Below are 27,222 nucleotides of genomic sequence, written 5' to 3'. Positions count from 1 at the left end.
AGTACTCAGGTGTGCACACAAGACAAACTCAGTGAAGGCTGGTGACCAGAAGACATGTTCAACTAAAACATTAAAACAGAGGGAAAATAACTTGCATTTTAAAGAAAAAGAGAAACAAACATCCTGAATAGGAAAAGGCACAAGACCCAGGGGAGATCAGAAGCTTCAAATCCTGCAGAATGAAGGAAAAGATCACTCAACAAGCTCCACCTCCCCCTATTTCCGCCTTCCTTTCACAAAGGGGGACAGGAGGCTCAGGGAAGCAAAGTCACTTGAGCAAGTCACTCAGCTGTAAAGTCGCCGTGTGGTTTTCCCTGAAGCCAGGAGAAACAGGCCTCTTGCCAGACCACATTGCTGCTCCCCTGACACAAAGGCGCTGGGTGGCCCAGGCCACAGCCTCCCAGGCACTCTAGGTTCTTGGGACTCAATCCTAGTTAGTCATTTATCCCTTACTCTCCATCTTCACCCCACTGTACACCTGCACAAACTCTCATGACCTTCTCCACAGGCCAGTGAAATGCCCCTGCCTGCTCCCTACCCTGGAGCTGTTTCACCCACAATCATGCAGAGGAGCGGGAAGAATTAATTTCGCATTGTAGCTGCCTAACGATCTCTAATTGCATGGCCGGAGGCTTGCACATTAATGCTGGAGAAAACGATCATAAATTTAAAAGGGTGATTTCCTTTCCACCCCTTTTCAATAAATCACCCTCCTAAAATGGCAGAGTGGCAAAGCCAAAGGACAGAGGTCAAGGGCCCAGACTGGATCCCTCATTAACATCTGGCAGGTCCAGCCCAAGGATGTTCTCAGAGGCTTCTGGGAATGCCAGGGCGGTCAGAAGGTGGAGAGACAGCCCACTCAGGGAGGTAGCAGTGGGGATGTAGAACATTCACTCATGTCTCCCATAGAAAGGGAGATTTGCCAACCACGAGCTCCCGCTAGCACTGGGCATGTGCTGTCAGAGCTACAGGCCCAGGATGCTCTCTAGGGCTGCAGACGGGGCCTCTGAGCCCTGATGAGTGCCCCAGGCTCACTGCTGCAAACAGCCAGGAGCAGAGAGCCAGCTCCCATGAGCACAGGTATTTGGGGAGCAGGGGAGGAGCTTGATAGAAATGCCAGGCAAATGATGCTCTGGGGTCATCCTGTCGCATATTTCCAGGACCACAAAAAGTGCCAACAGTGGAAGCACTGATTTGAATTTCACTATTTCAATTGATTCATTTCTGTACCTGAGAGGCTGTCTGGCACCATGATGAGATCCTGGGTCTGAAATCTGTGGCCCGGGTTCCAGCCTGGTTTCAAACCTATTAGGCCAAGCTCTCTGATCTCCCTCCCCACTTCTGAAAACAGCCTTGAGGAGGCTCCAGGACTTGGAAGTATTCAGCACGGTGCAGACACAGCCTCGGGTTTGGCAAATATTGTCATCAATTGCTACTGTGTTTTTATTGAAAACAGGCAAATGTCAGGCCCCTGTGGAAAGCACTGGAAACAGTTGAGGTTGACAGGAGCCTGGGCCCAGTGGAAACAGAGACCTGAATCACTCCAATGCCAGGAGGTGACTGCTGTTGCTGACTGTGACCCAAGAAGGTAAAGCAAAGGGAAGGTGAGAACAAGAAACAGGGAGAGAAAAGGGAGACAGAACAGTCACCCAAGGAAGGGCAGGGGCAGAGGGAGTGAAGGGAATGTGTGGTGAAATTTCTGGTGCAAAAGGGGAAAAGGGGGCAGAGGCTGAAAACATGGGCCCCTTAGCTAGTCTGCCAAGTTTCAAGGCCTGACAGCTACTCTTTAGCTGTGTGACCCTGGGCAAGTGGCTTGGCTTCTCTGTGCCAAGTGCTTGGGTCAGTGTTTGGTCCACAAAGGGCTCAGTTATCACTGCCTCTGTCACACCAGCAGAAGGGGACATGGTTCAGAGCAGCACCTGGTGAGCTATGGGGATGATGATGGTTTGGGAGAGATCTTTCCAGAGATGAGGAGGATGGAAGAAACAGGAAGGGGAAGAGTACAAGCTCTGGGTCGGAACACTGCAGGGGAGGAAGAAGCAGTGGCCTGGTACCCACCTGACTGCCTGCTCACCTCTAAGCAGCTCCCACAAAGGCTTGCTGGATGGCCCAGGGCAGCATCCTCTGCTTCCCAGGCCTGGCCTTGGCCAGTGCACAAGACAGAAAGGTTTACCCCTTCCACAGAGCTGTAGGAAAATGGTCCACCTGCACAAACCTGGGAGGCGGAGGAGTCCTGCCCAAGTCACATTCACACTCCTCCATGCCCAAGGCGACAGGCCAAGGTGAGGCCAGCAGGGGCCTCCTTGGGGCCAGCCCTCCCCCTTCCAACTGCTCTGGACAAGAAAAAAGTCCAATGATGACCAAACTATGCTTTGTCCCCCAGTCAGCCGTTACCTACACCTCTGTGGTTCCTTGTTGCATGACGGTCTGTACCACGAACACGCTAAGTGGGAAACACAGTTGTTGCTATTCAAAACTGTCAACCACTGAGGTGGAGGACACAGCTCTGGGGCCTGTGGGTCAAGGTCCAACTCTCAACTCACAGTACCTAAATGGGTGACTGTGGGCAATTAATCCATCCACACCCCAGTTTCTTCATTTCTAAAGTGGAAATAACAACCCTAATTCTTACAGCTGCCTTGAGAGGTGAGTCAGCAAACACAGGCAAAACACTGGTCAAAGGTACAAAGTTACAGCCGAAAAGCAGGGAACAAGCTCTAGTGTTGCGTGGCACAGCATGGTGAATGAGGTAACAATGCTGTACTCTCTATCTCAAAAGATGTACAAGATGGGGATGTGGCTCAATGGTAGAGCACTTGCCTAGCATGCACAAGGTCCTGGGGTTTGATCCCCAGCACAACACACACACAATATATATAGATACATAGATGGATTGGATGGATGGGTGGATGGATATGAGGATTTTGAATGTTCTCACTATAAAGGAATGACTCAAGTTTAAGGTATTATGCTAAATACCCTGATATGATCATTACCCAATGCATACCTGAGTCAAAACATTACATTTTATCCCATAAATATGTACAAGTGCTATCAATCAAAAAATTTTAAATAAAAACAAAGGTTAGAAAATAGCTCAGGACCAGAATCACAAAGCTGTTCATTGGCCAAGTCAGGACCTGAACAGAAGTTGGTATGATTCCACTTCCTCTCTACAGAAAGCTGTTGGTTCACAGATATTGGAAAGTTCAAAACAAAAGTTCTAAAACCCTCAGATTCCTTTGAATAAAAATGATAAAGATCTCTCTCTCTCTCTCTCTCTCTCTCTCTCTCTCACACACACACACACACACACACACACACACACACACACTTAGAGCAGTTTGGCACATGAAAACAGCTATTGTAAAGGGGAAAAAAACCATTTTGTAACTATGACACAAATACCTACATACCAAAAAACCATGTTTTGAGTTTCCTAAGTCGCAGTGTTGCACATGAGCTATTAATCCATCCCACACACAGCTGCTGGATGCATCTTCCTCAAATGCCACTTCATCCTATCACTTTCTGACTAAACAGGATGCCAAATGACAACCAGGAAATAGACTGGGTGAAGAAAGAGAGGAGGAAATTAACATATACTGGGTACCTTCTATATGCCTGGCCCTGAGCTAGGATTTTATAGACAATACCTTATTTAAATTTCACAAGAAGCCTCACAACACAGATAGCAGTCTTTCTATTTCAGTGATGAGCAAACTGAGACTCAGAAAGCTCCCAAGAGTTCACAAAGGGTCAAAAGCAGAGCTGGCATTTCAATTCAACTCCAGAGTCTGTTTCTTTTTCAATAACAACAAAAATATTAGGAGATGAAGAAAGATGATCATGACAGTTCCTCTTCACTGAGCACTGACTGAGTGCTGACACTCCAAAGGCTCTGCACTGATTCACTGATTCATACTCAGTTAGGTGAGGAGCACCTGCCCATTTTACAGATGAGAAAACCAACATTAAGAAAATCACTCAAGATTGTACAACTCAGAAGCAGCAAAGTTGTTCTAATGAACAGTCCATCCTTGTGTCAAATTAAAAATCTGTACAACCTGTTCTTGTAACATTCCCTTTTGTTCTTCCCTTTCATTTGCCAGCCTCACTCCCCTTCTAAAAACTGGGGCACAGAGACCCCCTTCCCTGTGTGCTCTGCAGGCAGGGACAGCAAGAGCTCAACCTCCCAGTGCTTGCTTCCTACAGGGCCTGGAACCTAGAGTGTGTTACTCTGCCACCTGCTCACCAGGTAAGGCAGGAAGGTGACAATAGAGCACACAAGTCCTAATCAATGTCACCTCTAAGAAAGCCTCAAGAGCTCATAAGCAGAGTCACATTTTAATGCAAGTGGGCTGTTTCCTTTCACATCATCAGCTGGGAAGACGGTCAGTTATTTAGCTACAAAATACACAGCCTTCTCCCAAAGGGAAGGGAAACAGGGGTCTCCTGACTCTCAGCCCCTTGCAGGATGGACTTTTTTTTCTTTGCAGATTCAGGGAGCAGAGCCTGGACAAAATTAATGATCTAGCCTCAGCAAATGAAAGGCCTTATGTGTCCTATAATCATAGCGACCATATTTCTGGAATCCAATTTGGGACGTATGGTGCCTGTGAGGGAAATGGAACAGAATATTACAACTCAGGGATGTCTTAAAGACCACAGCAGGAAGGAGATGCAGCCCCCATCACCTGAGAGTCTGCACAGGGCCTGTGAGGCTCAAGGCACTCAGGACCTCTCGGCCTCCTCTCTGGAGAAGCTCCCTAGTCCTTTACTCTATCTGCCAGGGCCTTGTTATCTGTTAACCCTGCAGCCATGGAAGGCTGCACTTTTCTCTAAGTGGCACTAATTACATTCTTTGCTATTTGTAGAAAAGGAACTAATATCAGGGACACAATTCCACAATTAAACACTGAACCCTTAGGATACCATCGAATCCATCAAGTTTCAAATCCTTCAGACAAAAGCTGTCCAACAGACTCTCAGAGGTGACAGAAATGTTCCATAATCTACATTCTCCAAAACAGTAGCCAATGGCTACCTGTGGCTGTCAAGTCTTGGAATTTACCTTGTGCAAGTGAACTAGGTTTTAAATGCTAGTTAGGATTAATTAATTAAAATAGGCACACATAGTAGTGCCACACACTAATAGTTCCCTGTTAGTGTATCTTCAAGCAATCTTTAGGGGACAAAAATTACTACTGTTTAAATCTAGAAAGCATATAAATTAGTACTGGGCTTGCCCTGACATTCTGACCTCTACTTAATGCACTGAGCACTTCCATGTGCCGGTAGTGGCCCATTTTCAAGTCATTTCCTAGAATTGTCACAACATCTTTAGTAAGAAAAATATTATGATTGTTCCCACAGTATCTATGAAGTAATGGAGCCATAGCGCTAGGAAGAATTGAGGAGCCAGAAGCAAACCCAGCAGCCTGGCCCAGAGCCCTCAGTCACCATCGATGTGCACAGGCCATGATGGTTTGCATAAGGAACAAAGGCTTCAATGGGACTCTCTCCATTAAGAGCTGTGAAGACTTTAATAATTAGGTCTTATATCTCCTCTTATGCTTCCAAGGCTAATTGTGCTCTCCCCTGAAACAGTTTAAAGGTCCTGAAAGACCCCACTGAGCCCAGTTAAACAAAAAGCCTTCCAAGAAGAGGTCCAGTGAGAAGTAGAAAAACTCCTGAAAGAACAGTTACAAACAGGCTCAGATATCTGCTCAGTAACATTGTGTGTGACGCACGTGATACACTGAGGGAGTCATCAGGAAGGAAGTGATGAGTCTTTCACTCTCATATACTAGCCAGCCAAAAAAATACCTTCTTTGGTTCCCCAAATCCACCACCTTTCATTAAAATTCATAAAAAGTCATCATTTAATTTTTTATGATTATAAATTAAAATTCTGAAAAATTTTTGCATGTTTTTTTTTTTCCATAAAAATAGCTGAGACTTATCCCATCTCATATAACACACTTTCAATAATTAGGCTGGCTGGCATAAACATATGTTGGAGAAAAGATAGCCTCTTCAACAAATGGTGCTGGTAAAACTAGAAATCTATATGTAGTAGAATCAAATGAATCCCTCTCTCTCACCCTGCACAGAACACTAGTGGATCAAAGTGGATCAAGGGCCTAGGCATTAGACCAGAGACCCTGCATTTAATAGGAGAAAAAGTAGGCCCAACTCTCCATCATGTGGGCTTAGGAATGAACTTCCTCAATAAGATTCCTAAAGCACAAGAAGTAAAATCAAGAATCAATAAATGGAAAAGATACATTCATACATTGCTGGTGGGACTACGAATTGGTGCCACCATTATGGAAAGTGGTATGGAGATACCTCAGAAAACTTGGAATGGAACCACCATGTGACCCAGCTATCCCACTTCTTGGTTTATACCCAAAAGATTTAAAGTCAGCATATTACAGTGATACAGCCACATAATGTTTGTAGCAGCTCAATTCACAATAGCCAAGCTATGGAAACAATCTAGATGTCCTCCAATGGATGAATGGATAAAGAAAATGTGGTATTATATACACAATGGAGTTTTATTCAGCCATAAGGAAAAAATGAAATTATTGCATTTGCCAGTAAATAGATGGAAATAGAGAATATCAAGCTAAGTGAAATAAGTCAATCCCAAAAACCCAAGGCTGGATGTTCTCTCTGGTATGTGGATGCTAACCCACAAAAAGGGACGGTGTGGAAGGGAAGAATAGAAGTCCAAGGGGAATGAAGGGAAGGGAGTGGGAAGGGGAATAGAAAGAACAGTAGAATTAATTGGATCTAACTTTACTAGCCTTGCATTTGAATACACAAGCAGGGTTACCCCACATCATGTACAACCACAAGAATAGGATCCTAATTAAAATAAGTCATACTCTATGTATGCATAATTTGCCAAAATACATTGTTATATATAACTAAAAAGAACAAATAAAAAGTAATTAGGCTGACTGAATTAAACAGTTTACAACCTAGCAGCTAATAGGGTAGAATAGATTTTAAGGTATGGGATACTCTGTCGCACAAAACAATTTCTCCCCTCCTTGGCCTGACCTTCCTACCCTGATCCAGGATCTCTGATTTTTGCATCCTCTCTCTATGCCTTTGCTCCTCAGCTCCAGTTTCCCTCCATGGAGCAGAGTTAACATTTACAGAAGCCCTTTGTATTGTCTTTTCTGCTCCTAACTTAAAAGGCCACTTACAGCCATCAAATGTGGAGAGTCTGGACCTTTAGCATTTCTTATTTGACACAAGAACCCTGATCAAGAAATTCACTGAGCATACGGATCTACTAGAGAGGCCTGTCCCCAAAGAGGGCTACCATTCAAACCTCAATATGTTCTGAGCTTTGAAAAGGGGACGTTATCTTCAGGGCTTAGGAAGGGCAGTGATTTACAGAATGATAAAAATTATTGGCAAAAGAAATAGAAAAGGAAAGAAATAAAAACAGAACCTATTATATAGTAAAGAAACTGACTGATGTTCTCAATCTTGTCCCCTCAGGCTCATTCCAAAATGTTCTCCATGACAAATAAAAGAGAAAAGCTATCCCTTCCTAATATGACACTGTTTAGAATTTGTTAAGGGTGGCCTTTAAAAAAGATCTGACTCTTTTTGCTACGAATGGAATCTGAGAACTACAAACCCTGGAGTAAACATGTCAAGGAATTTTGACAAAGGACTTAAAAAGTAGTAATTGGGAGAATAAATAGTAAGAGGCACCCATCTGGCTATTCTAAAACCAGGAAGGCAGGTACAAAAAGGTGTTGAGAGAGACAATCCCCCATGGGTCTCATACACCTACCAGTTTTGCTGAGTGTGCCAAGAACACAAAGCCCTGACCAATGATTGTGTAGCCTTTTCTCAGTGAGCAATCTTGAGGGACTAGGCATGTATCTATCTAGGACAAAGAGGAATCAAATTTACTGCTTGCTATAAAAGCAATGAATTCCCCAAGTTTAGTGTTCCTCTGTATGGGTCCAGACATCTACCTGGTCCTCAGTTACACTCCCTAGTACTCATGAGGCAAGAGAATGAACGCACATACTGATTACTGGGTCTCTGACCCAGGAGTCTCACATCTTCTGAGCATCTACAAAACAACAGCAGACTAAGTTTTAGGGTGTTGTAAGGTAAACTTTTTTAAAACATTGCAAGACAAACCAGTGACCATTATGGCTGTAATCCCAGTGACTCAGGAGGCTGAGACAAGAGGATCATGAGTTCAAAGTCAGACTCAGCAACTTAGTGAGGCCTTGGGCAACTTAGCAAGACCCTGTCTCTAAATAAAACATAAAAAGGGCTGAGGATGTGGCTCAGTGGATAAGCTCCCCTGAGTTCAATCTCTGGTACCCCCCAAAAAAGGAAAGAAAGAAATGGTAACAAACCAATCAGCAAGACACATAAGAACTCGGACCTTTAACATAACCCTGAGGCTATAATATCCTAACATAAAAACTCAGGAAAAATTTAGGCAATTCTAAAGCAGTGTAATGTGGAACTAAAGAGCAGACATCTACATTCAAACTCCAGTTCTGTTACTCGCTAGCTCTGAGACCTGGGGTAAGTAGACTCTGTGCCTCAGTTTTCCCATAATTTTAACAGAGCATAACCCAGAAGACTCCTGCTATTGTGAGCATTAACTGATTTCTTTAAAGCACTTAGAACAATGCATTTTTATGACACAAAATGCCATATAAGTGTTTGTTGCTACTACCATCACTAGCTCTGAAAATTCAATGATTCTGTGTCCACATACTGTTAATTATCTTGCTCCTCCATATTCTGTAATATTCATTGATTTATGGATATACAGTACTAAGTGAAAAATGAAGAAAATGTGTATAATAAACTATTTTATTTAAGAAAGACAGTAAATAGTATATGCATTTGGTTATACTTTAAAAAGAGACAAAAATAAGAAACTTAAAGAAAAATTGTTACCTCTAAATTAAGGGAAGGAACAAAAAAGAAGTGACAGGTTTAGAAGCTAGAATTCTCAGAACATTTCTGTTTTGTAGATTTAATTTGGAAACCATGTAAAAATTTACATAATTATAAAACAAAATTATATTTTAAAAAACAATCCACGAAGACCAAAAACAAAATGAAACCAACTTAATTGTTCATGGCATTAGTCATAACCACACAGAGAATAAGCCATTTTCAATTATTTTGGAACAGTAACTTAACTGCATATCCCTAGTAGGCTAAACCTCAAGGACAAAAATATGCCAAACAAAACAGAACAAAATCTCAAATTTTAAAAAAAAATTTTGGTAATCCCACAGCAGTTTTACTGATCTCCTTATTCTAGCTCTACCTCAGAATAATAATAGGGTTGAAATAGGGACATTTCTCTTAATAAGAAGCAATAAAAGAAGACTATCACCACTGCCAAGGCCATGACTCACATTACTAACACCGTAGAAAAAGGAAGCCAGCTATGACGTATCTCATCAAGGAGGTATGGGGAGCCATCCCTAATTCAAAAACCCCAAACTCAAAATGTCCCAAATCTAAAACTTGACATGATTTTGCACAAATAGCATGTCAATCTCAAAATAAGTAAATAAATAGTTGCAGCTGTTGGAACACTCTGTATTTCAGATTTCTGGATTAGGTATGCTTAATTAGTAACAATGACAACAACAAACTTGTAAATATTCCAAAAATCTGAAAACTGAACTCTGGAACTCTTACAGTCCCAACCATTTCAGAGAAGGGAGACTCAAGTTGTACACACACCATCACCTAAAACAGTGTTCCTTGCCTGAATCTGATTAGGTCTCTAATCTAACAACCAATGTATAGGAGTCCAAGTAGGGAAAAGAAGAACATGTCCAAAGCACCAGTGAAACTGTACAAAACTCTGCAGGCAAACTTCTTTAATCCAGCAGGAAGAGAAAACAGAGAGAAACCTATACAACAAAACCAGCTTCAAAGACAAATCAGTTACCTGCCAAGTACAGGGCAATTTGGATGATTTAAACAAACGTTTCTGAGACAATCTGAACGCTAACTAGATACTTGTATTAAGAAAATGTTTTTCTCTAGACATATGATAGTATAATTATGTTTTTGAAAAAGTCATCATCTTAGAAATCAAAAAAGTTTACAAATAAAATGTCTGAAAATCGCTTCAAAATAAATTCAAAGGCTTTGAGACTGGGCGGTGGTAGAGATGAAAAAGAAAGGTCATATGTTGATAATTATTGAGCAATGGGCACACTGGGAGTCATTCAATCATCCTCTATTTAAGTATATTTTATTTTTTTCATAATGGAAATAAAATCAATTTTTTGAAATTTCAATTTTGGACCAGATGTAATCAATAAGCACCATTTCAAATCTTATCACTAAGAGATATGACTTGGCAAAAGTGACTTAATTCTGCTGAGCCTCAATTTCCTCCTCTGTCAAAGGGGCATCCTGAAGGTAACAGTGCTGGCAGACAGTCTGTACTCTCCCAACGCAGACTTCCCATCACACACAGCTTTCTAAAATCACCATCACTGTGGACCACAGGCTCTGGAAGCTAATCTTTCTGACTTTAAATTAAAAGTCTGTGTAATGCTAATAGATTATTTGCTTAACAGTCTCCAGCAGGAGTGAAATGAATTCTTCAAAGAGCGTGCTTGTCTTTTGTGTGATGAATAGCAATCTCTGTTTTCCCTGCTTGGTCTAAACGTTGTGTGTATGTACGCTTCCACCCTGAAGACAGGACCAGCAGGACAAACAGCAGATGCACAGAGAGGAACGAGGGATATCTGACAGCAGAGGATCATGCAGGGCTGTCCCTGCTCGATTTGCTGAAGTCAACCCTGTCCCCAGCTATAGCATGTTTTTAAAAAGCTCCTCCCACCCAATCTAGATGTAGCCTGTTTAGAGACCTCCCTTTCCTTTCTGAGACTGGACAGAGGCTTTGTCATGTTCTTTCTTTGCCCCAGTATTGTATCATATAGTGGAGCTGCACTGGGTGCCTGTGAAAAATGAGGTTTACACTGGCCTTTCCCCTGAGAACATGCAGAATGCTACTTTCCATCTCTTACAGCAGCGGCGATCTGGGAGGCAGCATGCCTCCTTGCAAGGGACCGAGTCATTACTCACACTTATAAAATATTCCTGAGCACATTTGGTCAATATTCTCCAAATCCACATCTACAAATGCACACGTATGCACTGGTCTAGTGTTTTATTTCACCTGCCCTAAGTTTCAAACACTTGGTTTTTATGACCGTGGCTGAGGAACACAGTTGTTAGGAATAAATACACCCCTAGAGAAAAGATCCCCAGGCCCAGGTCCCCATCCTGTCCCTTTCTGAGCAAGTTATTCAATCTCCCTGTGTTCTGATTTCTTCCTGTTAAAAGGAGACAATAAATCGTTACTCCAAGGATTGCTTTTGAGAATTACACTAGATCATATATGTAAATAATTCAGCACGGTTCCTGGTATACTTTAAGTGCTTAATTAATGCTGGCTGATATTATTATTATTCTTACAGACAGACACTAGGTCTGATTTATCCATTTATCCCCAACACCTTTCACAGGGATTAGCACAGGTAAGTTCTCAATTAATGTTCATTGAATGAATTCATGGGATATAGACTGTTAAATTTAACATCTATAATTGTTAAAAAGAGGTCAAGTTATTTCAAGAATCTCAAAAATACAATGCAGCAGGCAGAAGGAAAGGACAGGGTAAGTCAAGATAAACTTGGGAGGAAAATCAAGAAGTTAAATTTTGAACTTACTGAGTTTTAGGCACCATGGGACACCCAGGTGGAGATATCTTTTAAAAAGCCAGAAATACATAGCATAGCCATGTTCACATTCACAATAACCATTCACAATAACCAAGAGAAGGAAACCCCAGTGTTCACATTCAGTGAGATAAACAAAATATGGTATATACACATACAATGAAATATCATTCAACCTTAAAAGGGAAGCAAATGTTGATAAATGCTGAGACACAAATAAACTTTTAGGACAATATGCTAGGTGAAGTAAGCCAGTCACAAAAAGTCAAATACAGTATAATTCAATTTATATGAGGTACTTAAGAGTAGTCAAACCTACAGAGACAGAAAGTAGAATAGTAGCCAGGCATGGTGGCACACTCTTATAACCCCCACGACTCAGGAGGCTGAGGCAGGAAGATCAAGTTTGAGGCCAGCCTCAGCAACTTAAGAAGACCCTGTCTCAAAACAAAAAAATAAAAAGAACTGAGGATGTAGCTCAGTCATAGAGTGACCCTGGGTTTAATCTCTAATACCAAAAATAAAAATTAAATTAAAAAAAAAAAAGTAGAATGGTATTTTCTAGGGGCTGGGGAGGAAGGGAATTGTTTAACAGGCAGAGTTTCATTTTTGCAAGATGAAAAAGTTATTCACAAAGTTGCACACAACTTGAATAACAACACTACTGAAATACAAACTTTAAAATGGTTAATGATAGCATTTTATTATATGCATTTTATCACAATTTTTTTTTAAAAAAATGGCCTGGAAACATGAATCGGGTGACATAAACCAGAGAAGCTCAGTCTGCATCTTCCTGAATTTGCATCAATACTTGTAGATGGAGCCCCTGGTCACTCAGTTTGTGCTCTATGGGTTCTCTTTCCTGGCACCCAGGTGGACCAGACTGTCACTTTTCTAAAAGCCACCAAAAAACTCTCTGAATGACTTTAGGAAGTGTGCCTTTAACATATGTAGTTAGAAGGGTATCCAGCTACATGGATGCTTTAGTCCCAGCTATGGTCTAGAAGGTAGTTAAAGTCACGCCTGACTTACAGCAGAAGATCAAGTCAGCTCAACCAAGTCTGGCAGCGAAAACCTCAAGTCCAAGTTGCACAACCATGATGGACAGGCATCCAATTAAATGTTGTGAGGCCTCAAATGTAAACAAAACCATCTGGTGAGCCAGTTTCTCTCATTTTACTAAAGCGAGACATTGAAAACAACTCACGTGGTTTTTCTGTAGGAGCGAAGCTTTATCTGATGAGCATTTTAAACATTCCCACAGAACCAGAGCCTGAGAACCCTGGGCTTCTCTTGGCCTAGAAATGCCTCCCACTGCATACATTAGTGCCGCAATGATGAAAGGCCCCAGGTGTGCAGTATACCACAGAGAGGCATAAATAATTCAGTCATTGGGTGAGTCACTATTGATACTCACTTTATCACAGCTGGGGTGTTATCTTATCCTGGTGGGGGCATAAGCAAGTCAGAGGGTAGGGAAGAGAAAGCACAGTGTGGGAATGATATGGCCCCGGATGATGGAGTCCAAGATTATAACTCAGGCCTTACCACTCACTGGTGTAGGACCCTGAACAAGTTGTCTACCCTCCCTGCCCCATCAACCTCCAATTTTTGGTAATCGGTGCAATAAGAATAACAACCCCTATCTCCTTGGGCTTTGCGCAAGGGCATGAGAACCCCATAAAAGGGACTTAGTGTATTCAGTGTCCTTATGGTCATTATTCAAATTCACTTGTGCTTAATGCATTTGTCTAAGTAAACAGTTGTTCAATTTTCTCTGTGACAGTAATGGATCCTAAAATTAGACACTTGCTCACAACCAATAACAAGACCAACACTAAAATACAAAATAAAACACACCAACGTGGGAGACCTGGTATTCTCTGTTCTGCCTGGCAGGCTTTCAATCTTTAGGATCACAGGTCTTAACATATATGTAAATCAATATGGTGGATCAAACTGGATGGAGGCAAGGTTCTTTGCCCTGTGATACAAATGTACAGACGAGGTCAGAGTAGGCAAAATGATTTAGATCTAATAATAGACACCACTGGGTCTCAAAAGGTTCCAAGTGTCCATACACTATTCCAGAATCTATTAGATCCTTGCTGTGCTAATGAGGCCTCTTGCTGGGAACCCAAATTCCCTTTACAAACTCCATTAACAACCCACAAGGCAGGTGAGCAAACAAAAATGTTCTTAGGGTAATAACATCTTGCCAAGAAAGGGAAGCAGCAAGAAATCACACTCACTGGCATCAAATGCTTAGAACATTGCAGAGAGAAAGCCTTTGCCCTCGGAAACAGATCAGGAGGAGTTAAACACAGAGCCCTTCAGTACCACCCCTCCCCACTCAAAAAGGGAGGTAACAATATAAAAACCATTTTTTATACATTGAAGAGGTCTCTCAAATGCAGCAAATATCCCTCAAAAGTTTTGCCCATCAAAAGTTTGCCCGGTTCACTCATTTCCAGATGATTGTGTAGGTTCCTCACAACTTTCTGTCCTTGTTTCTACTTGCTCCCAAGGGAATTTTTCTTAGTAAGAAAACATGGAAAGTTTTGACTTTGATAGTTCAGATTCTATTAATGATCCCAGTGCACTTTTAAAAAAATGCTTTTGCCTTTAGAACAACAACAAAAAAGTTTTGATTTTCCTATCTGTGCATCAGTTCAAACCAGCACAGAAAATTGCTGAATATCACCCAAAACACCCACAGTTAGGCTAAAAGAAGGAATGGAAAATTTCAGCCCCAAAGGAATTTCTTGTGGAGAGTGGAAGGGGGGGGCACAAAAGAAGAGGGCTGAGGGGGTCTTCAATGCCTCTGGGAAAACAGTCTGACTTTTCACCCCCAGTTGTCTAAGTGATGCTCAAATGTTTCCTGTTATAAGTACAGTGGCTCTCTGGGGAGCAAATCAAGTTAAAAGCTAAACAGTGAACAACATTCCAGTTCCTAAATGCCATCTGTCACTCTGTACAGCCTATCTCATTTCAACCATCTTGGTTTAATCTCATCCAAATTGCCTGTCATGGAGGTCTGGCCAACATTAGCACTTTTGCAGCTTTAACCTTTCGGAGCCTCACTGAGATCTACAAAAACACATATACACCTAAATTTCCATATAAGTTAAGAAGGATGTGGATCACCCCACCTACTTAAAGCACATCTCGGGACCCCAGCTTCAAGAAGTCCCGTTAGGTAGCACTCAATGACTCCTGACATTCTCAAACCACATTCCTCAATTCCCGCCTTAAAGAAAGCACTTAAGTTTTTTATGAATGTCCATTAGCCACCTAAGGCTTTGGGATCTTCAGGTTGCATCTATTTATGGGCTAAAATAAGTGCATGCATGCGCACACACGCTAAGCTTGGCAGGAATGAAATGGTAAGGCCAAGCTGGAAACGGAGCATATTCATTTAGCTTATTCATTCCTGACAATATGAAGTCATTAGAGGGAGTTAAGGTAGCTCTGGCGATTGCAGGCAAGTAAAGAAGCCAGGGTTGGTTATGTTTCTTCCATTCAATAAACAAAGTCAATTGAGTAGTAGGTTGCACGTGCTCAGTGCTCTCCTGCCCACATAAGCAATTTGCTATTAAACACTGTTCCTGCACAAAGCCTGCCAACAGGTTATTTTTAAATACTTTTATTCAGTATTAATGGATAGGGAGAAGGGTTGGGGGACATTACTTCTGGCCTCAGGGTCCCTGACTTGCAACTTAAATGGTTATGAAATCGTGAAAAGAAGAACTAAGCCAGAACTTTCAACTTAACCCTTTTTATCTTGTGTACAGGGTCAGGGTTCTTCTGAGTATCACAGTGAATATGTTGGTATTGTGAAAGAGTCAGTACTTAGATCGCAGGGCAACCATTTCCCATGAGCTTACCCCTACCTGAAGGTACTTGGTCAAATCTCAAGGCAAAATAACCCAACCCAGCTCCTACATCATATAACAGGGCATTCAAGCATGATGAGGTCCCTGCCTGCTGCAAATATTGTAAAGGATAATTTATGTATTCAGTTACCTGGGATTTTTGGGGTTGGATTCAGCTTCAGATACAGCTGTATCCATGCAGCCCTCTCTTTTTCCCTGTTCAAAAAAAAAATTTTTTTTTTTTTGCACAGTCTTCATTTTTAGGCAAGTCCTCTGCACATGGCAGCGCTGATGGATATTGGACTGTAGGTAATAAAATCTTTTATTAAAGTTCTTACAGCTATAGCACAGTCCTAGAAGAGAAAGTGGTCATTTTCTGAGTCCATTTTTCTAATTTCATGGACTCTAACTGGTCTACTCCTTGGGTCAATCACTGTAGACTAGAGTTCTTCTGTGTCAAGATGGGCATGCCTGGACCACAAGATCACTTCTGCAGCCCACAGCAACTACCTGGAATGGGAGAAGCTGTTCCCTAGTGAAAAAACAAGGTGGTTGGATAGACAAAGGTAAATGTCCAAAACAAAGATGCTTATGTGAGGCATTTTAACACTTTAACAATGAAGAATTCACCAGACACTAAGCGGAAGGCCATTAACCTCAAACCTCAGCACTAACCACAGCAAATCACAACTCTCTAAAGAAACTAAACTATTCACTTCCATCTGTTCTCACAGAATCCTTCTTGGAGATAAAAGAACAAAATAATTTAGAAATTAAAAAAAAAACCCTGCATGCTATGGGACAGTAGAGGTATCTCAAAAATCTTTTTTATTTAAGAACAATTCCCAAGCTTCAGTTGAAAAGAAAATAGGCCTGTATTCACCAGGCAGATGCAGTGAGGAGGCAGTAGTGAAAATAAGTCTTTGACTTTCTTATGGAAGAAAATTCCCATGGAAGCACCTTACATTTCTCTAGGTTGTCCAGGGCCTCTCTGATCCTATATCCAGTCTATCAAACACTTCAAAGCTATGTTCTAATGTCCCTTGGCAAAAATGCTTTTATGCACACAACACACAGGAACAGGCCCCTTGGTTCCCCTGCTATAATGCTCTCTTTGGGGAACTGGTACAGCATTTTTCTTCATCCAGTCACATTTAGCTTGGAAAATGGGATTCTCATTATTATAAGGCAGTAGGCAAGGTGTCTGCCAATAGCTCCTGAGGTGCCCAGTGTTTCCTAGTGTCTGCAACTGAGTCCTGTGCTTGTGCCAAAGCCCCCATCCCTTTCCTCAAACCATGTCCCAATGAGTCAGAACCATAGCAGAGAACACTGCTGATTCTGACTGTGGCATGCACAATGTGCAGTGGCTTTGCTTCCTTCCTTTCTTGTTCTATTTATTTGTTTCTCAAAGGGGACAGGGTACAATCCGAAATTAACAGTCTAAAGCAAAGAGCCCAAAATGGCAATCTACCAATGTTTTAGAGATTACATGAGTTAGTAGCTCTCTTCTTGAAAACTATGATAGCTTGTCTCTCTTAAAAATCTTAAAAAAAAAAAATCTAGAAGATCTGGAAAGACTGACTGTGCATTCCCACTGGCAATGAACAGCTGAGGACAAGGCAAGCACCACTGGTTCCCCTAAGCTACACAGTCTGCTTTGCTCATTAGTTAACTGAGTCCCCCAGCACGCACAAGTGCAACGTCTGAGCAGCAGACGTGGCCCGCCCAGAGCTCATGTGCACAACACTATTTTGCCTCCTTCATCTATCTTCTGGAAAAAGTCACGGCAAGGCCAAATGGCAGGTTTTCAACTAACACTGAATCTATCTGAACTATGAAACTTTTAAAGTTTTTAGCAAACATAGATGAGGTTAAAGCCACAAACACATCCATCAACTAAATGCCCAAAGAACAAATTCTAGCATTTCGAAGACTGATGAAGTATTATGCAATTATCCAAAATGATGTACATCATTTATGATATAGAAAAAAAAGTTTTTACAGGATGAGCATCCCTAGTCCAAAAGTTCAAAATCCAAAATGTCCTGAAATTGAAAACTCTTTCGAGTGCCAATGCTCAAAAAATTTCAGATTTTAGAGCAACTAAAATTTTGAATTTTTAGATTTAGGATGCTCACTCAGTAAAGTCTATGTAAATATTTCAAAATCTAAAAAACTCTGAAGTCTGAAAACTTCTGGTCCTGAGCACTATGGATAAAGAATATTCAACAGGTAGCAGACTAACTGACAAAAAGTAGGCTTATGTATAGTATGGCCTTAGCTAAGTAGAAATACACACAGAAAAAAGGCTGGCATGAAACACACAAATATTGGCAGTAATTTTCTATAGGTGCCTAGATTATAAATTTATGCTTTCTTTTTATGTTTCTGTTTTTTACCAGTATTAATAAAATAATATATATATGTATTTTTTTTTTTAAATTGGGCCAGTATGCTCCCAAATTAAGAAGCAACATGGTAGAACCCAGAAACCCATTCCATCTATCACATTGGGGTAATGGCTATAATCTGGAGTGCCTCCAAATTACTAAAAAACAGTTCCCCTGCTGCCTAGAGCAGTAATAATACTTTGTCTACTTTGAGGTGAGCCACAGGCGGAGGCCTGCAGGAAAAGAGTGCCCCACTGATTTAATTCAGGACTGCAAAGGTTGCTATTCTTGGCTCTGGAAGATGAATTACATCCCAGGCTGAAATATCAGGATTCAACAACTCTTATCAAAGACCTGCCCCCTTACTGCTTACAATCACTATCCATGCCTCAGTTTCTGCATCTAGAAATGGAGATGCTATGATTATAGAGATGATGGGGCAGTTTTCGTTGATTTCTGGGTCCCTCCATGTACAGAATACCCAATGCTCAGAGAAAGTCTTGCATGCAAAACCCACCTGGTTTTGCTGATAAAGACAATGAATTTAGGGCAAGGAGAAACTCATCCTATATCCCGGAGGCAGGTGCATGTAGGGGCCAGGATTCAAATCTCAAAACTGTTGGACTCCAGATCTCCTCTCAGAGTGACTACAGTAACCCAGGCAGTGAGCACAGCAGAGATTCCAAGAACCATGGGGTGTGAATTATGAGTAGCTGCAAATAAACAAAAAACACCTACCAGCTCAGGCAATATGGAGGTGCCAGATAAGAGCCACAGCACGTTTTCTAGCACACTGCTAAAAACACACTGAAAATGGCATGTGACCAGCAGCCAGGGAGAGGGACTGGAACATGGCCAAAACAAATTGACCACTTTTACAGTGTCATTTATTTTAGAAAAAGAAATTAATGAGGGAAACTTCAATATCAATGAAGTTGCAAGAATATAACGAGCTATGCTTGCTCCCAGGAGGGATGGCTTTTTAATTATTTTTTCAGAAGAACTGCAGTCACAGTGTGTTTGATCCATATCCGACCCACACTCTTTGGAGAGTTAAAACACATTTTACCCAATGTCAAGTTAAAATAAAAACTCATCAGAAGCAAAATAACTCTTTGCTCCCAGGGCTCGGAAAAGAAATTTGGTTCTCTTTGGTTGCTGGCTGGTATTCTTATGACCTTTGTACTAAACAAACACTTGGCAGATGAAATCTGAGAATAATTTTCTTTGCATCATTAACTATAACATGGAGGGCTGCTCTGGGTTTCAATATAAGTGATAAAGAAAACATGACCCATTTGTGTCTAAAATATGTGCTACTCGGCTTGGAGCAATTATTCTGTACAATCAGGCACAATGTGGGCCTCATTCTCTCTAGGAGTGCAGGAGGCCCACCACAAGAAACCCTCCTCGAGGTACCACTTTCCTCTAGCCAGTTCCCCTTCTCTCTGCAGTAGCCACTCTCGGGGAAATCTGCCAGCCATTCTTCTGTCCCTGATGGTGCAGTGAATGAAAAACACCTGAACAACTCAAAATCATCTGCTCTCATCTCAGTCCTACTCTGTTTTTAAAACTATATCGTATGCATGCGAAAAACTGCAAAGCACTCTATAGGCCCAGACACACACAAATGAGAGCATGTAAAACTTGTGATGCAACGAACTCTATGTATTGTACTAATGTTAAGTCCCTGGTGGGAGGGTTGGGGGAGGTGCACAGGCATGTTTGGTCATTTTTGTTTTGCGATGCTAGGACTCGGAACATGACAGGCAAGTGCTCTATGGCTCAGCTACATGCCCAGCCCAACTTCCTGGTTTTTATATTGTACTCCAGTTATACATGGTGTTACCACTGTGGGAAACTGGATGAAGGGAACAGGGGACTTCCCTGTACTATGCAACAACTTGTGATTTTAGGATTATTTCAAATTCAAAAGGCTTTTTTAAAAAAGCTTACATCCTTAAATAATTATTTGAGATAGAGTTTTTGAAGAGGTCACTAAGGTTAAATCAGATTATGTGGGTGGACCCTGATCCAACCTGACTGGTGTCTTTGTAAAGAAGACAGAAAGAGGTCCCAAGGTCATGTTGGGCCAGAGGGGCGATCATGCAAAGAGGCAGCAAAGGGTGGCCTTCTGCAAGCCAAAGAGAGAGACTTATGAGAAACCAACACTGCAGCCACCTTGATCTTGAACTTCCAGTCTCCAAAATCATAAGAAAATATATTTCTGTTGTTTAAGCTGCCCAATATGCAGTGTTTTGGTAGAGCCACCCTAACAAACTAAAACAAGCCCACATCCTCATACATCTGGTTTTGTTTCCTGCCCTTGGCACCCCAGCAAAGGTGTGGCAGAAAACCATTAAGTAAGAAACAAGATCTTAGCACAGAAGAACTAAATTTTAGGAAATCCCTCCTACCCGTGTAAGGTTGGTGCTCAGGGAGGTCACTGAAATATAGAAGCATCAGTAGTTTTCATGGTGGGTCCAAGAAGGTAGAACCAGATGAGAGTGGGGAAAGTGATAAGAAGGCAGATTTCTAACACAACCCAAGGAAAACTTTCAAATGTCTACTGCAATTCAGAAATGGAATGAATGGCCATATAAGACTAGTATCCACACTACTAGAGCAGAAGATGAAAAAAATCAGCTCTCTGTTCCAGAAGTCTAAGGTCTGATTGGCACCCCTCTCTACTCGAAACACTAGGAACCAGGGGTGTGATCTCCTCACAGAACCCTGACTGGACCCTGGCCCAACTAGCTATGATGACCCTCCTGTCTCTCCATCCTAACCCTCTTCATTTTCATTTTGACACTCAGTCTCCATACCAATGGCACCTCTTGGCTTGAATTTGAGGCACAGTGCTGTCTTCCCACCTTCCCAGCTCCCCGGAATTTTATTTCCTGAAGGCTTCAGGGTGTTTTATGAAATACCCTGACTTGCACCTGACTCTGGACACCCATTCCTGCCTTGGATGCACCTGAAATAAGTAATACTCTCAGACCCAGAGCGCAGCCCCATCCAGATAAATGATCTTGGGCAAGTTACTTAACCTCTAAGAATCACATTTTACCTACTTCATATTAAATAGCAAAAGTTTTGAAAACTAATTTCCAACAATAAAGAACAATAAATAGTATGCTATATATTCACAAGGGAATACTATGTATGCAGCAATAATGTCACAGAATATTTGGTAACATGATGAAATGCTCATGAAATATTAAAATAAATGAAATTATAAAACATTATTTATTATAAACACTTTTTTTGTAAAAAAATATATCAATGCAGAAAACGAGATTAGAATGACATATACCATAAAACCAGAATTAACTATTCTTTGGTTATTCGATTTTTTTTGATGTTGTCAACAGTGAACTTGAAAAACTTTTTAACTAGGAATAAAGTTACTTTAAAAATCTTTACCATTCTTTCACCTTTTTTGTCCTCAAAAGCAAACAAACAAAAAAGGCAATAATCAACTGATGCAGAACTCTAGTAAAAGAACACAGTAAAGTAGCCCATTACGTCATCCCCTACCTCGCAAAAAGCGAATATGACTTGCTGTATTTTGAATTTGGAAAAACAAAGGGACAGCTAAGAAAATTGCACTAAAGGAAGGTCACAACATGGAGCTAACTAGAGACATGACTAGACTCCCAAAGGATCAATTGTTGGACCTCAGTGGGGACCAAATGGCTTCCACCAACACCCTGCCCATTCAGTTCCTCTAGGAACAAAAAAGTGCCACGTGCCACCCACGAGTCATTATCTGGCCACCCCGTGGGGCTGAGCTCTGCAATGGTGCTGTACTGAAAAGCCTGCCAGCAGAGTTGAGTCCTCATTCATCCAGTTTTGTCCCCTGGTAATAAGCTCCTCTGGCTCCTTCCTGACCCTGGAAAGGACTGACTGCAGAATGGTGGCAGCCAGAGAAAGCCCTTGTGAAGGGCCCACCCAGGAATTTAGGAGTCTGGCAACAGCTGGGCCACAAGAGGCCAAAGAAAACAGTCATTTCAGTGAGACGTTATCAACTTCACTCAAGATGGATAACCTCACTTTTCTTTATGTGTTAGGGGTCTCTGACCCAGCCACAAATGAACCCACTGCATCCATCTGGTGATCTACTATGTGGGCAACCCAGAGGCAGGTCTCATCACCAGTGACCTGAAGCCTGGGCAGGGCACACTGCTCATTCTCTTTCCCCCAGCACACTCAAGAAAGGACTGCTTGTGAACAAGTCTTTGTTTTACATGTGCAATATTTACAATCCTTTCGATCCCTAATCCAGTGTCACACTTTAGGCATGTGACCAAATGATTCATAGGCCTCTCTCCAGACCAGCTTTGCAGGAGCTGGAACCAGAGAATACACACATATCATTGTACCCCGATGAATTCACATTTATACCTATGGTCCCAGGTCATTCCTTCGGATATCCCTCAGTTCTTAGGACATATATTCCTATTGATCCTTCCTGAAGCAAGGTTAAGTGGCTTCAGGAACAAGTGCCCAATTAGAGGAGATAAGTGCTAAAGCATTCTCATGATCACAAATGCTATTTTATGGCTCATATAGTAAATGAATGAACCAGTTATTCTCTGCATATGCTATAGTCTTCCTGGAGAATTTGACCCGTGCAAGGAATTAAAATCACCTAGTGAGGCCAATCTGTGCAAAAGGTTTACTTTCTACTGTTTCTAATAAGCAAACCCATGAAATCATTTCAGAAAGACTCAGAGCAGCCATCTCCACAGTTGTACACTGACACATTTTGGAATCTGGTCAGAGAGACAAAGAGTCACTAAGATGTCCACACACCATACAGACACTCAGCAAACTATTTAACTATCATTGAGAAAAACAGAAGTCCAAGTAGAAATTCGATTAAAACCCTCTTCCTACCAAAGACTCACTGCAAATCCCACAGACCACACCTCATAACAGAATGCCCCTTGCCAAGAATGCTAAGCCATATTGTACGTGTCTCCAACTCCCACATCCAAAGCCGAAACACTTCCTCATCCTAAAGTTTTGCACATACAAGCCAATCTGTGCAGTGGAGGAAATACCACAGCCTGACTTGTCAGAGTATCCTTCCAAAAAAGGGGTCAGAGACTGCAGCTGCAAGCCTCAAGCAGAGGTGAGTTAGAACCAGTGTGACTTCAGGGGCAATTACTGGGAGAGATTTTTCTACTTGATTCCATCATCAGAGAAAAGAACTCAGCTTTTCACCCTCCACTTCCTTCCCTGCACTCTGATTTAACTGCTTGCTATTATTGCTACTAGAAAACAACTCCACTGGGGTACTAAGGCGACAGCAGTCAAGTTGGAGCCAAGTTGTCTGGCTGGAGCTCAGGAGACCTTTCTTGGCTACATGCTATAGTCTAGGTCCTGGTCTGCAATGGATTCACATGGTGCCTTTCACTCAAACTTTACCAATACCAAAAGCTAAAAGATTACCTCAGTCCCCACTCCCACTGTGTCCTTCCTAACCATAAGAGGGAGCAGTCATCTTTGCTGAGCAGTCCTCTCTCCTACTCCTTGTTTGGTATGTGAGTCACAACTAGGCCACCAATGCTACAGCCCTGGATGGGGAGAAACACTCTTTACCTTTCCCATCCATAGCCTCCCTTCACAGGGAGCTGAAACATCCATTTGCCACATAATTGTTCATGAAAGGCCTCCACTTCACATCTGGGACAGAAAGACACAGAGGAAGATCAGCACTCTGGTGTGTACCCTTTCCAAGTCACTCTACCTCAGAAACCTTGGGCAGCGCCAGGTGCAAGCTTGCAGACATGAAGCTTTATGTTAAATTTGGTTCAAATTCTAGTTTAACTTAAACCTACATATTATAATTAACTTTACACCTCAAGGCACACTGCATTCAGGAGGCACAAAGCTTCCCTAGACAGAGTTAATTGTTTCAAAGCTTAGGACTCAGTGACTGGGAATGGGGCAGAACAACCCAACAGCTTATACATGGAAGGCAAAATTATACTTGGTGAATAAGAAGATGGAAATGCTCAAGAGAGCAGTCCTCACTTTCCAAATGACCACACAATGGTGCCTGCAAGCAGGGATGAGGACACTAGTCACCACACAAGCAACTTGCCACATCACTGTTAACCCTAACCTGCAAGTACTTCTGTCTTTCCAGTATAAAATATCAGAAACTAGGACAGTGCAAAATAGTTCTTTTAAATATGCAGATCCTTTATTTCTTCCTAAATATCCAGTTCCTGCCCACACCCACATTATTGAAAACATGATCGGAAATCACTAACTTTGAATTATATCAAATGCCAGCAATGCACTCTCTTTTTGAGCTAAAAAAGAACACTGCCCAGGGGACTATTTTGATTGGTGACTAAGAGCAAACAGCACAAAGCACCCCCGCCCCTCACCACACACACAAAGATAAAATACAAAAACTTTTCCTGGCCATGTCTTCCCATGTGAAGTTTGTTAAGGTTCCAGCGCAGTGGAGCTAAATTCTGCACATGAGAATCACCTGGGGAGCTTTTTAAAAAAATGTTCTTCCCAGGTTACACCCTAGATCAACTTCACTAGAATTTCGAGGTGGAGGGGGGCAACACCAGCATCAGTATTTTTCAAAATCTGCCGATGTGCAGACAAGGCTGAGAATCAGTCCCGCCCGGCAATACCAAAGTGCCTGGGCTGACCTCTGTCCCAGTGGTCAACCACACTGGTTACATGTGCACACACCCAGCAGGGGCAGCTCCTACCTATGTAAAGCGAGGAGTCCTTCCTCCGCACGTGGTCGTCGATGTAGGAGACCCCCAAGGGCTGCACGGGGGTAGCACCGATGCCCAGGAGCACCTGGGCCCCAATGAGCAGCAAGTACATCATGTTGGTGGCCGTCCTGTTGCGGCAGATGAGGTCAGGGTCGGGCCCCTCGTCGCCACCTGAGCCGTTGGCAGCGCAGACGTCACGGCCCTCAGCGCCCCAGCGGATCTCGCCAGCCTCGTACTTGTACTGGTGGGTCAGGAACTCTGGCAACGCCGAGAGCAGCGCGCCCAGCGCCATGACGATACCACCGCAGCCGATGAGGCGCGGCCGGTGTCCACGCGCCCCGAAGTAGCTCACGAAGAGGATGAGCGCCAGGTTTCCAATCTCGAAGCTGCTGGCGATCACGCCCACGTCTGCGCTCTGCAGGTTGAACCTGCGCTCCAGGGTGGTCAGGACACTCACCTGGGAGAGGTGAAAGGACATTTCAAAGCCTATCCAAAGGGTCACCGAGGGGCGTCTCCCTGCCCTTCCTAGACCCTCCCACCCACCTGGCATTGGTACCAGTTGCAAAGAAGCAGATGGAAACCCAAAGAATCAGAAAAACATTTACAAGTATGATAACCCCAATTCAACGGTTAAAAAATTCACTTCCATAGTAGCAAAGACGCCTAAGCGCCTGTTTGCACCTTGAGAGGTTCTCTCTCTCTTTGGGTGCTCCATTTTCCCCATATCAGGTGCTTCCACCACTTAGAGCCCATGAAGTCGCAAAGAAATCCCAAAGTCCACAGTATGCTAGTACCTTATGCAAATGCATGCTATACGTTCATGCTGGGAAGCAATAGGAGCCACAGGCTCTTTCAGGAGGTCAGCAAAGCCTGCCTAAGCAAAATAAAGAAATCCTAAATGGCAAACTGATTATCTCAGTCGGATAATTATTAGTTCTGGTTCCTTCTGGAAATTTCCAAACGATGTAGGTTTCCCTAAAGGCCATCAGGTAAATACACTCGTAACTATTCTAAACATTAAAGACCTACCAAGGACCCTCAGATGCAATATTTTTATGATCTCCCCCAACTTTGTATTCTTGTCTGCTCTACATTTAACAAATATTTACTGAACATCTGCTGTTTGCCTGACAATGCCCTAGACACAAAGGATGGAAAAAATGAGAAAGAGGCACCTGGCTTTGAAAGGCCACCTAACAGAAAGGTATATGTGTACCCAACTATAACAAACTACACCCAACTGTAACAAATTGACTGGAGGTTCCATTCCTGATGCAAACCTCACACTGGGGAACCCAGTAGAGATGCTTTTTATGGGGTTTCTAAGATACAGGGAAGATGAGTAAGCTTTGCAGGTTCCATGAAGGGTGTTAGAGGAAATCCAAGCATCCCTGTCATAAGATATGGCCTCTGATCAAGGCCCTTACTGATAGGGAAGAACACCTTAGGCAAAGGAAGGGGCATGAACCAAAGCTGACAGCAGCAGTTCAGAATGGAGAATTGCTGGGAGTGGGGTTGAAAGAACCAGCTATGAGGAACTGAGGCCTTCCCACAAGGCGTGCTAGAAAGAATGCACATCATAGAGAAAACCCTGGTGAACCTCTGATATTTCCTTAATAAGCTCTGTGACTTTAATCTCTCCCAGCCTGGTTGTGTGAACTAGGAATCATGACTTCCACCTGGCAGGACAGGTGTGACGATTAGAAATGTTTACAAATAATGTATGCAAACTCTGTTGGCTCCTTTGGTGAACAGAGCACATAGAGAGGTAGCAAAGCACAATGTGGACAGCAAGCAAAGCCAGGGCTCCAGGGTTGTACCTCTTGGGTACATCCTGACTTGAGTGATCTTGGGAAAATCACTCTGGACTTTAGCTTTCCTATCTGTAAAAGAGGGGATAATAATGACCTCTCTTAGGGCTGGTACCAAGAATAAATCATGCATATGTGTAAATGTTAGGTAAGCATTAGTTATCGCCATTATCATCATTTAATTGTGATCACCAGAGAGCATCCAGGATGTTAAAAGATCATAAGGGTCCCACCCAGTATGGCCAACGGATGCTGGAAGAATGAAGAAACGAATGTCGATAGAGAAAACAGCTGAGATGTTTGTTTGGGGGGAAGGGAAAAGAAAAGGCCCTCATGAACACAGGGCTAGTGGAAATGAACGGGAAAAGGTATGAGAAGCATTTTAGGAGCAGAGTTATATTTCAGACAGTCAGGGCTAGGTTGGCCGACCAACTGGGTGTGTGCTGCTAAGGCAAGGCAGGAAGAAGAGTCACATGGAGCTCGCTTCCCTCCCAATGTATAAACAGAGACACGTTTGTAAACATCCACACACACACAACTTCCCTGCAATGGTCTATACACAGATGCAGGTACCTGTGAAGGTCAGCATGCCTCCA

The 27,222-nt window shown here is 42.5% G+C and overlaps 1 protein-coding gene across 2 annotated transcripts in view; it reads right to left on the bottom strand.

Annotated features, from left to right (window-relative positions):
• The window catches only part of Slco3a1 (solute carrier organic anion transporter family member 3A1), a 304,202-nt gene that overhangs the window by 216,240 nt on the left and 60,740 nt on the right, over window positions 1–27,222 (bottom strand). For both annotated transcript variants that reach the window (XM_047542190.1, XM_047542191.1), the window contains exon 2: window positions 24,807–25,272. In XM_047542190.1, coding sequence (XP_047398146.1) covers window positions 24,807–25,272 — 466 coding nt within the window. The remainder of the gene's footprint in view (window positions 1–24,806; window positions 25,273–27,222) is intronic.

The sequence above is a fragment of the Sciurus carolinensis genome, chromosome 2 (assembly GCF_902686445.1).
Source record: "Sciurus carolinensis chromosome 2, mSciCar1.2, whole genome shotgun sequence".
Taxonomy (NCBI): Eukaryota; Metazoa; Chordata; class Mammalia; order Rodentia; family Sciuridae; genus Sciurus; species Sciurus carolinensis.
Note: the sequence above shows the minus strand (reverse complement) of the source record. Positions and strands in the feature narration are given on the sequence as shown.